This window comes from Thalassophryne amazonica, chromosome 11, assembly GCF_902500255.1.
Source record: "Thalassophryne amazonica chromosome 11, fThaAma1.1, whole genome shotgun sequence".
NCBI lineage: Eukaryota > Metazoa > Chordata > Actinopteri > Batrachoidiformes > Batrachoididae > Thalassophryne > Thalassophryne amazonica.
In genome coordinates this window covers 62454772-62469328 of record NC_047113.1, presented here as the reverse complement: position 1 = coordinate 62469328, position 14557 = coordinate 62454772, and the positions used below count along the sequence as shown (strand labels likewise).

At 38.9% G+C, this 14557-nt stretch overlaps 1 protein-coding gene across 1 annotated transcript in view; it reads left to right on the top strand.

Moving 5' to 3' along the window:
* The first annotated feature begins 1678 nt into the window (after positions 1 to 1678).
* bod1l1 (biorientation of chromosomes in cell division 1-like 1) overlaps positions 1679 to 14557 on the top strand; it is a 32357-nt gene continuing 19478 nt past the window's right edge. The window contains exons 1-20 of the mRNA XM_034181968.1: positions 1679 to 1706; positions 2240 to 2304; positions 3186 to 3264; positions 4023 to 4081; positions 4376 to 4466; positions 4763 to 4806; positions 5069 to 5237; positions 5988 to 6061; positions 6240 to 6363; positions 6451 to 6503; positions 6661 to 6736; positions 6939 to 7006; positions 7226 to 7325; positions 9025 to 9101; positions 9309 to 9438; positions 11747 to 11823; positions 12024 to 12150; positions 12323 to 12381; positions 12522 to 12620; positions 12888 to 12987. Coding sequence (XP_034037859.1) covers positions 1691 to 1706; positions 2240 to 2304; positions 3186 to 3264; positions 4023 to 4081; positions 4376 to 4466; positions 4763 to 4806; positions 5069 to 5237; positions 5988 to 6061; positions 6240 to 6363; positions 6451 to 6503; positions 6661 to 6736; positions 6939 to 7006; positions 7226 to 7325; positions 9025 to 9101; positions 9309 to 9438; positions 11747 to 11823; positions 12024 to 12150; positions 12323 to 12381; positions 12522 to 12620; positions 12888 to 12987 — 1687 coding nt within the window. The 5' untranslated portion in view covers positions 1679 to 1690. The remainder of the gene's footprint in view (positions 1707 to 2239; positions 2305 to 3185; positions 3265 to 4022; positions 4082 to 4375; positions 4467 to 4762; positions 4807 to 5068; positions 5238 to 5987; positions 6062 to 6239; positions 6364 to 6450; positions 6504 to 6660; positions 6737 to 6938; positions 7007 to 7225; positions 7326 to 9024; positions 9102 to 9308; positions 9439 to 11746; positions 11824 to 12023; positions 12151 to 12322; positions 12382 to 12521; positions 12621 to 12887; positions 12988 to 14557) is intronic.

The window sequence follows — 14557 nt, the reverse complement described above, 5'->3', positions numbered from 1 at the left end:
GTAGTGTATGTGTGTGTATCACCCTCTCTGGGGAGGGTGGGGGGTGTGTGTGTATTCCTCAAGCTCAGGTCGTCTACCAGATGCCTGGGAGTTTGAGGGTTTGGTGCAGTATCTTAGCTGTTCCTACGACTGCACTCTTCTTGACAGAGACCTCTGATGTTGTGCCTGGAATTTGTTGGAGCCCCTCATCCAATTTGGGGGTTACAGGTCCTAGTCCTCCTGTTACCACTGGGACCGCTTTGGACTTTACCTTCCACATCTGCTCCAGTTGCTCCTTCAGCCCTTGGTACTTCTTGATTTTCTCGTGCTCCTTCTTTCTGATGTTGCTGTCAGCCACATCTATCACAACTGTGGTCTTCTTTCCCTTGTCTACCACCACTATTTCTGCTTAGTTGGCCAGCAGCTGCTTGTCTGTCTGGAATTTGAAGTTTCATAGGACATTAGCCCTGTTGTTCTCAACCGTCTTTGGTGGCGTCTCCCATCAGGACTTGGGTACTTCTAATCCATATACAGCACAGATATTCCTGTACATGATTCTCGACTCTTGGTTGTCCCTTTCAGTGTATACTGTCCTAGCTTGCACCCTGCTACTATGTGCTGGGCTGTCTGTGGAGCATATTTGCACAGCCTACAACTTGGGTCCTCTCGGCTGTGATAGACTCCAGCCGAGTTGGTGCTTAGGGCTCTTTCTTGTGCTACCATGATCAGAGCCTTTGTGCTGTCCTTTAGGCCAGCCTTTTCTAGCCACTGGTAGATCTTCTTGATGTCAGCCACTTCCTCTATCTGTCGATGGTACTGTACATCCCATGGAGAGGCTTGGTCTCCCATGATATCACCATACAGCTTGATATCATCATGTACAGGAGGTGGCTGGTGGTTATTCAGTCCTGAATTGATATCCTTTGCCACTCTTTGTGATGAGTTGGCTGAGGGGGTTGAGGCCTATGCTGAACAGCAGCGGAGACAGTGGATCACCTTGGTATATTCCGCACTTGATAGTGACTTGTGTGATTGCCTTTGAGTTGGCTTCCAGTGATGTCTTCCACAGTCCCACTGAGTTAATGTTGAAGGTTATCAGTGCCAAGCACTCCAGTATCCATGTGTGAGGCATTGAGTCATAGACCTTCATGTAGCCAGTCCAGGCTGTGCTCAGGTTGGTCTGCCTGGTCTTTGAGTCCTGGTGTACTGTTCGGTTAACCAGTAGCTGGTGCTTTGACCCTCTGGTATTGTTTCCGATGCCCTTCTGAGCTGTGGTCATGTGGGGGTCCTACATAATCAGGATGGTCCTGCCCTGTGTTAGCCAGTCTGGGTGAGTACCTGCTGTTAGTAGCCCACCCATCTGTTCTGCCAGGTGCCCATGGAGTGCTGTTAGCATCTACAGCCAGTAGGTGTAGCTCATATCAGGCCCTGGTGATGTCTAGCTCTTCATCCCTGAGACTCATTGGATGGTTGCCTTCTTGATGTTGACTGGTTCTTGGTTTGGGAGGTGGCTGTGGTGTGCTCTTATGTCTATATATATAAAATTTATTGATTTAAAGAAATTACATCTTTTGAAATGACATCGCTGATGTTTCTCAACATATTTATCACTGCTTTCAGAATGACCACCAAACCAATTTTGCCTTTAATTACACTGTTTTTAAATAAGGTGAAGCTGAGAAAAAAGACGAATGTGGCAGAAACTGTTAAAATGGATGCAGGTACTAGTAAGCCTGAATCTCTCTTTAGTAGTTAGAAATTTCTTGAAATGAGTGAAGTAGGTTTTTTTTTTTTTTTTGTGAAATTCATCAAAATCATTAAAGTGTCAATAAGTCCAGTCTCACATGCTTAATTAGTACTTTTTCAACTCGGAGGTGAAGTGGAGAATTAGACGGATGTGTCAGAAACTACTGAAATGGAAGCCGATACTAGCATTGTTTTCAAGAAATTAAGTAATTAGAAATTAACATTGGAGAGATTTTTAGTGGTTTTTATCACAGCTTTCAAAAAGGCTATAAGACCTAAAATCATCTTGAATTATACTTTCTTTTTTAACTAGGTAAAGTAAAAAATAAGACAGAGGCGTCACAAGCTGTTGAAACTGAGGCAGATATGAGTAAGCCTAAATCTCTTTTTAGTCAGTAAAAGTCTCTTGAAATTGGTGAGGTGTGTATTTTTAAAGGAGTTTCTCAGAACTATTAAAATGACTATTCTACCAATCTTATGTTTGTTTAATTATGTTGTTTTTTTTAACTACTAGATGAAGTTGAAAGTAAGACAGAGGAGAAAGAAAATGTTACAACAGCAAATGATCATCCACAAACGGTACGTTATCGCCTGCTATATTTTATATTACATTATATCCTGCAACCTACACAGTGAAAGTGAATTGAAAATGACCATTAAACAAAACAGAAGTAAATACTCATGGGAAAAAATTAAACAAAATTTTGCTATTTTACTGCTTCACCTCTGGGAGCCTTGGTGGCCTCTGTGCGCATCATCCATTATCTCACCATAAATCCTTTCTTATCATTGCCCTGAGTCATATTTTCAAGTTTTTTCAGAAAACAGAGAAAACTGAACCAATTATGTATGTACTCTTGACATAGGCCATTATACTACAGGGGTGGAATCACATGATCTGTTCAACAGAGCATATAGACAATTTTACCAGAGGTTCTCGCAATGTAAGGAGCTAACTTGGGCCAAAACAAAACACATTTTTTATTTTAAAAAAATGACTTGAGCCATTATTTTAAGAAAGTGACAATATTTGTCTACTTTCTCAAAACCACAGTGCTGTGCACTTGATGGAGTCCAGTATAAAGGAAATGACAGGTGTCACTCTGACTGGTCAATGTTTTGCTCAGATGCCCATGTTTAACAAACATAGCAAATCCAACCCCAGCTGCCTTTGAGACTGTATTTCGTGTGTGCTCAGACACACCCCAAATGGATTTGTGCCCGCTGCACCAATTATTATTGTTTTATTTTTGCATCTGCTCTGAAGATAGAGCCCTGAATGTTTTGTCAACAGCAAGTTAGAAACTGTGTATAGTTTTGATGGCTTTCTTTGGCCTGATACTGAGTCTGTTCTGAAAGTTTTGTAGTTGATTTGATACAGGTATTTGGGGGGTGGGGGTGGGAGTCCAGATTTAATTATCCTCTTTTTCTTGCTTGGTTGTCTCCTTATTTACACTCAGGTTGATTCTGATGTTCCACAGAAAACTCAGCTTGGAGAAAGACTATCTGAGAGTCTTCCCAAATTAGAGACACAAATCAGTGAGTTGAGATATACATTTTTTTTTTTTTAAGGTCTGTTTGCTTGTGTGATTTTTCTCTGTTCTTGCTATTTTCTGTCACTAGTAATTCTTAAGGGGAGGTGATTGTCAACTGGTTAAAGTCTTGGGCTTGTGACAGTGAGGATCCTCTGTCCAAATCCCTGTCAGACTGGAAAATCACTGAGCCTGTGTGCAGTTGAGGGCCTTGCATGGCGGCAGGCACCCTAACATCAGTGTCAACAAGAGGCATCATTATAAAGTGCTTTGAGCATGGAAGTGTGATTATAATTGCAGTCCATTCTTTATCTCTAGTTTAACTGAGGACATTCACTCTTGAATTTGATTTTGCATTTGAAAAACACACCATATATATGAATGTCAGTGGATTTCAGAGCTTGAAATCCATCCATCCATTTTGTTCTGCTTTATCCTGAGTCAGGTCGCGGGGGCAGCAGCTCAGGCAAAGCCGCCCAGACCTCCCGATCCACACACACCTCCCCCGTCTCCTCCGGGGGAACCCTAAGGCATTCCCAAGCCAGCCAAGAGACATAGTCCCTCCAGCGTGTCCTGGGTCTTTCCCGGGGCCTCATCCTAATGGGACGTTCCTGGAACACCTCTCCAGCGAGGCGTTCAGGGGGCATCCGGAAAAGATGCCCGAGCCACCTCAGCGGAGCTTGAAATCTTTTGTTCATATATTTATTTACTGATGTCATTTTTTTTCATAATAACATAATGGGTATTTATGTATTTATTTTTAAGGTAATGTATCTTGCTCAGACACCCCAGAAGACAAGAATGGATCAGAATTATCAGAAAAGGTAACTGTTTGAAGTTCATTTTATTTGTGCAGTTATTCTGCACCCTAACATTGTTTTTTTTATTGTTGTTGTTTGAGGTGTTTTGAAGAGCTGTTTTGTTTTTTTTTAACAAACATGGTTTATTGTCTTTTATTTTATTACTTTATTTAACCAATGTGGTCTTATATTTCTGCATGTGGACAATTCTACAACCTGAGTAAAATCTGACAGGCTGCTCAGTGTCATGTTGGAGGTAGAGATGATGAATTCTGTGCTGACTTTTTACTTTTTGGACTGAAATCATTTTGTTTTTAGGAAGACGAGACAGATGGAGGAGGAGGAGGACGTGAAGGAAAACTGTCCAGTGTGGAACCTCCAGCCGTGGTGGAAGCCACTTATATCATAGGTCAGAATTATTTCCACTCCTCTACTTGTCCTAGGATGTAAAGTTGTAAGTCTGAGGTGAATTTGACAAATTAATAAAACCTCCCATAATTTACCACTTATTAATTTTCTCAACATGTTACATGAATGATTTTGGAGAGAAGTCTGAAGAAATTCTGTTGGCTCAAATGTATCACTCATTTGATTCATGTCAAACCATTTGTCAGATCTTCTCCTTCATACACTGTTGGCTGTTTAGTCTCACACTTGCAAGTCAACCCGATGAAATAGCTCACTTTTTTTCTTCTTTTAAATAAGGTGAGAACAGTGGAAAGGAGAATAAAGATCAGTTGCCTGCTGAGGTAAAAGCCTTTTTTCTGCACAGAAAACATAAATCACTGCATGCTCTTGCTTTTGACGTTTTTCTTTATGTATTAATGTGATTTCTTTCATTTTTGAACTCTTAAAATGTCTTGTCAAGAAACATGCTACAGTCTTAAAATGCATAAGTCACTAAATGGGGGGGACCCCACAAGCACAGTTGATGGAGATGCATGTTTCTGATATTTTTTTTTTTTTTTCCCCCCCATCCTTATTGTTTTATTTATGGCCATTGGTCATCAGGAAGTAGGTCTGGAGAATGTTGTGGAAGCCAAAATATCGGACAGAAGACAGTCTCTGCAGTGCACAGAACAAGTGACGAAGGATAAACCCAATGAAAGCAGAAATTCAGACAAGACTTTCAGCAGCAGCGATCAAAACTCTGCATCCTCAGCTGAAGAAAGCACTGCTGGTACAATGGTGGTCATTCATTGACTAGTTTGATGAGCTTCCAATCTATGTGATAAAGACATACATTATTGATGGGCTTGAACCTTTTTTTTTTTTTTTTTTTTTTTTTTTTTTTAAGAAAAATTTGTTCTTTGACCATTGAATTGTGACATTGTGTTTCTATAGGTGAATGGACTGAAGTCGCACATTTTTCATTAACGTATTTAAAAGTAACAGCTGCCTTTGTGGCATCCGGGACCCTACAAGTTGCAGCAAGGTTTCATGAGCAACTTAATTCCAGTCTTTGTTTTATCTCAAGGTCACTTTGCATGTTAAAAGACACCAGCATGGCCCAAAATAAGAGGTTAACTGGTCCTCGCCTGTATCTGTCAGAACCCCAAAATTTCAGAGCTGACTATACAGTCATTCTTACAGAGTTAAAGACTTATAGAATTTTTTTTCCAGGTGCACTCGCTGACTCCTTTGATCCTGTATTTGCTCTGTTAGTCACAGGGAGGAAATACAACATATTTATTCAGTTTTCAGTCATGTGTAAAAGTCTCAGGCACCTTTTAATGACTTTGTAACTTCCCTTTCAGTATTTGCATCATTTTGATAATTTGTTGATTAAATGTAAAAGCTTGTCTTTTTATTTTACAATTCAATATTTTATTACAGTGTTAAAAATAATTCCATTTAGTTGTGTACAAAAAGCACCCTAAATCTGGTGCATTTTTATGATTCAGTTTTTTTTTTTTTCTCCCCCCTTCAGATAATCAGGAGGCAGTTGAGATTAAAGATGAGAGTGCAGAAAGAGACTCTGGTGAAAGGGTGCAGAAAGAAGACGTACGTTCTGAAAAGTGCATCCTAAACGTATTGCCATAATTTCTGTACTTAAACTTGTTCACAAATTAAATGTTGGACTTTACTCTCATACACATTTAAAAGTTTCCAAGAAATAGCAGTAAATATTTGATTACTGCACATATATATATATCAAATAATATTTTTGTAATCTGTACAGAGATCTCAGGAGGAAAGTGGAACAGAGAAAAGTGATGATGGAGGACGTGAACCCAGTCTGCAGTCTCTGCTTTCAGAAGACAAAGTCTCAGGGAGTTCAGAATCTGACCACACTGTTGACCTGCGTGAGTCAAGGTTCTTCATGAAATGCCTCATGTGACAAACTTGGCATCCATTTTGACTTTATCTTTTTGGTAATTTATCCATTTCAGCTAAGTTGTCAGTGATGACAAAGAAGTCGGAGGATTTCCAGGAACATGTGGAGGTAAGATTTCTTTCTGAGATCAATTGAGTTCTGCATCTCAGTTTGTGGTTCTCATTTCTGAGTCTGTCCCTTCCATTTAAAATAAATAAATAAATAACTACATTTATCCAAATGCCAATCATAAGTGGGTGGGTGTTTTTCCAATGATCTTCTCCAGGAACACAAGACTGCTGAGGAAGTGAAGTGTAACAGTCGTCAAGAAGAAAGTGAAAAACAGTCTGTCACAGGCAGCGGTGAGGAAAAACAGCAACACCGTTTGAAACACGTTGTTCAGAAATAAATGATCATGTGCAAAAAAAAAAAAAAAAAATTGCTACTCAAGGCCCGAATAATTTTTCCTGCAGAGAAAACACTTGACACAACAATCAGTTTTCTCAGTTAGGATGAAAATGCTTTACTTTTTTCATTTTAATCAGAGTGTGTTATGTTTTCTAGGCTGCTCCCTGTCAGAGAGCGAGGAGGAGGTCAAAGAGGAGAGCTGCAGCGAGGACAAACAAACTGATGTATGTTGACCAGAAATTACAGCTATTATACAAAACGATATTCTGCAATGAACAGTTTCATACACTGTTTATTGTGCAAGTAAATAATATGACAAAGTTGCGCTTTTCAGGCATTATACTTTTCCTTTATTGAGATTAATTGTATTATTTTAATTGTGGCTGACAAAATGGATAATTTCTCAAAAAAAAAAAAAAAAAATTAATAACCTTTTTTTGCAGATTGTGGAGGAGCAACAACAACACCCAAAGCCAGGACCGACTCCAAAGAAGGCTGCTCAGAGGGGAAGGCCCTCAAAGATAGCAGCTGCAGATGATTCAGGTAACAAGCTACCAAAAGCTTGTCTTTATGAAAAGATTCACTTACACTTTCACACAAAATGAATAAGGAAATTAGCGTCAAAATGAATGAAGCTTTATACCAATTTATAATTTCGATTTATTGAACAAAAATTCTGAGATTGGATTACTGTTTGTCAAGATCCCCAGTAAGTTGCTGGTCATTGTTGTTCTATACATGAGAACTGTGAGTGTTGTCTTACCCGTCCAGCAGATATCTAGAAAAATGTACATGTGATACTTTAGATTTTATCCAGAGGTCTCTGATGACCTATGTTTAACTCTATTTATAGTGAGAGCCTCCTTATGTAGCATACATGTTACATAAGCAGCACTACACACAAGCATGCATACATACATGCTACTTAAGGAGGCTGTCAGTATAAATAGCTTTAATATCAGTGTCTGTCACTCTTTGTCCCTCAGGTTTTTTTGTTGTTGTTGCAATTTTGTTTGCCATTGAGTAAACTTGTTGTAAATTGTGAGAGGAATAAAATTTTGAAATGTTAAAAATTTCTTGCATGCATAAATTTCATGCCACTTGCGTGAACTAGTCGTGACCACTGTGCATTCTATTTGCAAACACTGTATGTCATTGCATGCAGGGCCTCGCACAGTGTGCAACAGTTTATGACGAGTTTACTCATTGGCACGCAAGATTGTATGCAAGTGCAAGGATCAAATTTGTCAAGGTGGTTTTACTTCAGCTCTATTATGCTGACGCTGGCATATGTAATACCACAGTGCCATTTGACTGTTAAATGGCATGTGTGGAAAGTTTCCCAGTCTGTCATACCGTCTTGTTTTTTAACCAATTGCCGAATGGGGTCATCCCTCTGAGTCTGGTCTGCTTAAAGTTTCGTCCTCAAAAAACATGAGAGGGAGTTTTTCCTTAATACTGTCACCTATGTGTTTGCTCAGGGGGGATGGTGATGTTAAACCGTACCCCTGTGAAGCACTTTGGGGCAACTTGTGTTGTGATATGGAGCAATATAAATAAATTAATTTGAATGCATGTGGATCGAAATCCTGAACTGTTATCAGAAGAACACAGTATAGTGGTGCCTACTAAAAACATTTTTTATGATTTAAAGAGTGAAAAGAAAAAGAAATGAACCACCCGTTTAAACGTGTAGGAGCCTGAAATAATAACTGTATTTTCCTGAGTGTAAGTCGCACCTGTCAAAAATGCCTCTTGAAGAGGAAAAAAACATAAGTTGCACCTTTTTCTGTGTTATGAGCTCCTTAATTTGGGATTTTTGTGCATTGTTATTGTTTTGTTTTTTGTTTTTTTTGTTACTGCCATTTATTCTTTCATTATTGAAGTTCATTTTGTTCAGTGCTTCAATTCTTGGGAAAGTTCTATATTTATCCACATGGAGGTGTCATTATTATTACTACGATCATTAATAACAAACTTGTAGATTTTTGGTATATGAGACAATGGCATATAAGTTGTTTATTTTATTCAGTTTTCAGTCATGTGCAAAAGTCTCAGGCACCTTTTAATGACTATGTAACTTTGTTAGGGCCTCCCAAACTAGCAAAACAAACTGTGACTTATACTCCAATAAATATTTGGTTTTTGCTTCATGTTTTTAATTTTTTTTTTTTACAAATTACAGGCCAGTTTTATTGTATAGAAATGTGCATTAACCGTTTAAAATTCGGATTTTTTTCAGTCTCAGTTAATCAGGAGAATAATGGAGTGGAGAGCACCAAAAAATCTTCATTTGGGGAAAGTGCGGAGAAAGAAAAGGTATGTGCACCATACACATACATTACATACATACATTACTTTTACACATTTCAGTATTAGTTAGATGTTCAGTTAAACTTTACTTGCTACAATTAATGAGTGGCATTTCAGAGGACAAGAGTAAATGTTAATGCATATTTTAAATGTTAAATACATTTTTACTGTGTGTTTTACTATCTGTAATTTTTTTTCCTCCCCCCCAATAAGCAGAGAAGTGAAGAGGAAAGTGGAACAGAGGAAAAATGTGGTGGAGGAAGTCAGAGCAGTCTGCAGTCTGTCCTCTCAGAGGGCTGTGACATCACAAGGACCTCAGAATCTCAAGACATTACTGACAGATGTGAGTTAACCTCATTGCTGATGTAGAGCCTGTCAGAATCAGAGCGTTGATTTGTCACTCAAAGAATGAGTGCACAGAGTGTCACCTCTTCATATGTGCGGTTTGTGTCATTGTCAGATGGCCAGGGCTCATTCATAATCTCTTCCACCAGCATACTGAAAATTAGAAGCAAACAGTGCACTGCAGATGTTTCTGGGTTCTTCATGAAATGGGGGATGTGACCAGTTTGTCATTCTTTATATGCTCATATGCTTTGGTTATATTTCCATTCCAGTCAAAACCTCAGTGAAGAGGACACAGTCTGAGGACATTGAAGAGTCTGTGGAAGTGAGATTTGTTATTGTTTTTGTGGACTGAATACATTTCTGCAACTCAGTTTGTTTTTTGGGGAAAACATGCAAAAATGAAAAGTACTACTACCTCTATCAAAGTGTGCCTTGTGTGTCTCGTGTTTCCAAATGATGTTAATCTGCAGGAAAGCACTGTTGAAGAGGAGGTGAAGGAGGACAGAGATCAGCATCAGAGTCAAGAGGAGGTGAAAGAGGAGAGCAACAGTGAGAAGAAACAAAATGATGTATGCTGACCATAAATTAAGCAAAATTTATATTCTGCATTTGTTAAATATATACTGTTTCGCAGTTGTTAATCCGGTCCGTGACTCACGCGAGAGGTCGGTTTCAGCGGAGTTCCAGTTTAGGGCACAATGTAAACACATCTTATGGGAAACGTAAACTACCAAAAAGTACAGATAATTAACATGCCAAAGTTGATCTTTTCAGATATATAATGTGCTTTATTTTCTGCTTATTTTATCAGCATTTCTCAAGTTATTTCATCTGTTTATTGTGCCTCACAAAATTGATCATTTCTGAATAAAATAGGTTTTCTTTATTTTGCAGCCTCTGGAGGAGCAACAACAAGATCACCCCGAGCCGGCTCCAAGGAGAGCTGCTCGGAGGGGAAGGCCGTCAAAAAAAGCTGCCACAGAGGATTCAGGTAACAAGCTGCCAAAAACATTGTAAAAAGGTTCACTCACACCTTCACATAAAATCCACATGGAAATTGTGCCAAAATGAATTAAGTTTGGTGCTGATTTGTGATTCAAAGTTAAATGAGGAGTTCTGAGATTACATTGGTACTTGGCGAGATCACAAATATGTTGTTGCTCATCATGAAAAATCCATAAGGCTTATCTTCTGTTATACATCCCAAATCTAAGGGGAACCCTCCCAGTGCCTACTCAGGCACACATGAATATCTTCACAAAAGGCAAAGCCACTTAGGTGCCTGGCCTTGAGAACCAGGGATGGTAGGTTAAAAAGCTCTTTTATCCCATGGAAACTCTCCCTACCAGTCCAAGCAGGTGTTGTTTCACCTGTCCAGTAGATTTTATCTGGACATTTGTGATGACATGTTTAATAGCTGTGTCAGTCGCTCTCTTTGGCATTTTTTTTGTATTTTACTTTATGTATTGATTCAATTATTTATTTATATTTTTGCACTTTCAGTCACGTTTGAAGATGTATGCTAACAATAGCATATGCATACTCTCACACGTGCCACTAGCTTAGCTTATGGCAAGCTGAAAGTGGACGCTCTCGTTTTGGCCGAACAACTATCCACTTTCTGTATACTCCGTTAGTACGTGGCCGTGGCTGACATGCTTGATGAATTCCTGCACAAAAAGTAGTTCTCAGATAATTGTGATATATTCCTGTGAGATAATGAGTATATCTCATTTAAATTAATTCTAAAATTTACCAGTAGTAAAATTAGGAAGATAACTGAAGTTTTAAGAATGGCCGTAATAAATATTTAAGAAACCTAAAATTTATGAGCAACTTCGCCTGTTATTGCTCAACCACATTGTAAACATTGACACAATGGAGTTTGATGCAGAAGAGTTCAGAAAGATACAATTGGAATGTTTTGATTACCATTTACAGTTGGCGTTCAAAGACTTGGGTGTTAACTTTGTGTTAAAGTCAGAACAAGAAGCTGCACTGAAAGAGATCTATCTGGGAAGAGACACATTCTGTATGCTGTTGCTCCAGTGAGAGCGACACACTGAGCAGTGTGTAGTATGTGTAGTGTCATAGTGCCATTTGACCCGCAAATGGTATCCTGGGAAACAGAGTTTCTCACTGTGTCATGGCGTGTTGTTGCTGTGGATAAAATCCTAAATTGGTTCCCCCTGAAAGTAACCACATCTTTCAACACGTGCAATAACCTGAAACAATAATCCATTTGGTTTTATTGCATTGAACTGTCCACTAAAACAATTTGCATTTTGTTTTAATCTCAGCTAATAAGGATAAAAATGAGAATAAAGGTGAAAAGAGCCCTGAGAAATCCTCATTAGGGGAAACTGCGGCGAAAGAAGAGGTATGTTTAAACAAAAAAAAAAGTGTATGATACACATTCATGTTATTTACTTCACCCTACTTTTGTACGTTTCATTATTAGATGTTGCTTATTGAACTTTGCTCAGTCTAATTAATGAACTGAACATTTTAAGTGCATACTTTTAATCATCAAATACATTTCACACTGTGCGTTTTTATTCATGTTTTTCCAATGAGCAGAGAAGTGAAGAGGAAATTGAAGTGAAGGGAAAAGGAGGTGGAGGACATCAGAGCAGTCTGCAGTCTGTCCTTTCAGAGGACAGCGAAGTCGCAGGGAGCTCCGAATCTAAAGACGTCACTGACACACGTGAGTCAATGTTATCGCTGACGTAGAGTCTGACTGTGGCAGAATCAAAGCGTTTATAATGTCACTCAAGGAACGATTGTACAGTGTCACCTCTTCATATCTGCAGTTCATGAAATGGGCAACGTGACAAATTTATCATCCTTTATGATCATATGTTCTGATTATATTTCCTTTCCAGTCAAAACCTCATTGAATAGGAAGAGGTCTGAGGATGTCGAGGAATCTGTGGAAGTAAGATTTCTTGTCTTTGTGGATTAAAATAATTTCTGAATCTATTTGTTGCTTTGTTGGAGTCTATTTGCTTCTACTATTAAAAATCCAATTACCTTTATCCAAGTCCAATTGTTTTTCCAAATGATGTTATTCTGCAGGAAACCTCTGCTGAAGAGGAGGTGAAGGAGGACCGAGATCAGCTTCAGAGTCAAGGGGAGGTGAAAGAGGAAAGCTGCAGTGAGAACAAGCAAAATGATGTATGTTGACCAGAAATGAAGCAAAATCATATTCTGCATTTGTTAGATATATACTGTTCATTGTACAAATAATTAACATGCCAAAGTTGATCTTTTCACACACACACACACACACACACACACACATATATATATATAATGTGCTTTATTTTGCACTTACTTTATCAGCATTTCTCATCTTATTTTGTCTGTTTATTGTGCCTCACAAAATTGATCATTTCTGAATAAAATAGGTTTTGACAAACATATACTTATTTCTTTATTTAGCAGTCTCTGGAGGAGCAACAACAAGATGACCCACAGCCGGCTCCAAGGAGAGCTGCTCGGAGGGGAAGGCCGTCAAAAAAAGCTGCCACAGAGGATTCAGGTAACAAACTGCCAAAAACTATGTAAAAAGGTTCACTCACACCTTCACATAAAATCCACATGGAAATTAGTGCCAAAATGAATGAAATTTTGTGCTGATTTTTGATTCAAAGTTAAGTGAGGAGTTCTGAGATTACATTGGTACTTGGTGAGATCAGAAATATGTTGTTGCTCATCATGTGGGTGTTGTCTCACCTGTCCAGTAGATTTTATCCAGACATTTCTGATGGCATGTTTAATAGCTGTTTCTGTCGCTCTCTTTGGCATTTTTTGTATGTTACGTTATTTATTTATTTATAGTGGGGAAAATAAGTATTTGACCCCCTGTCATTTTTGCAGGTTTTCCCACCGACAAAGAATGGAGAGGTCTGTAATTTTTATCGTAGCTACACTTCAACTGTTAGAGACAGAATCTAAAAAATAAAAAAAAAATCCAGAAAATCACATTGTATGATTTTTAAATAATTCATTTGCATTTTATTGCATAAAATAAGTATTTGACCCTCTACCAACCAGCAAGAATTCTGGCTCTCACAGACCTGTTACTTTTTCTTTAAGAAGCCCTCTTATTATGCACTCTTTACCTGTATTAATTGCACCTGTTTGAACTTGTTACCTGTATAAAAGACACCTGTTCACACACTCAATCAATCACACTCCAACCTGTCCACCATAGCCAAGACCAAAGAGCTGTCTAAGGACACCAGGGACAAAACTGTAGACCTGCACAAGGCTGGGATGGACTACAGGACAACAGGCAAGCAGCTTCGTAGAAGACAACAACTGTTATGATTATTTATTAGAAAGTGGAAGAAACACAAGATGACTGTCAATCTCCCTCGGTCTGGGATTCAATGCAAGATCTCACTTTGTGGGGTAAGGATGATTCTGAGAAAGCTCAGAACTACACAGGAGGACCTGGTCAATGACCTGAAGAGAGCTGGGACCACAGTCACAAAGATTACATTAGTAACACATGATGCTGTCATGGTTTAAAATCCTGCAGGGCAGCAAGGTCCCCCTGCTCAAGCCAGCACATGTCCAGGCCCGTTTTAAGTTCACCAGTGACCATCTGGATGATCCAGCGGAGGCATGGGAGAAGGTCATGTGGTCAGATGAGACCAAATTAGAGCTTTTTGGAATCAACTCCACTTACCATGTTTAGAGGTGGTTGGCTCTCACTGCGGTATTGTATCACTTCCTGTTCCGGAGCACAGCGGTGTTTTTCTGTATCTGTTAGCTGTTTAATCTGTGCAGTTAGATTGAGCTAGTTATCTAGATTACGATTTGTTTCCCAGTGTAATCTTTACGTGCCTTAACTAAAGCACTCCTTCTGCTGAATCACCTCTAAATTATTTACACATTATTCACTTTGCGTGTTTTTAGGAATCCGCTAGCTTAGCGTAGCTACTAGCTCTTAGCCGATTTAGCATGGCGGCTTCTCCTGTCTCTCCCGCACTTTTCTGCTCTGGGTGTGAAATGTTTAGTTATTCCTCGGCCTCCTTTAGCAGTAACGGTACTTGTAATAAGTGTAGCTTATTCGTAGCTTTGGAGGCCAGGCTGAGCGAATT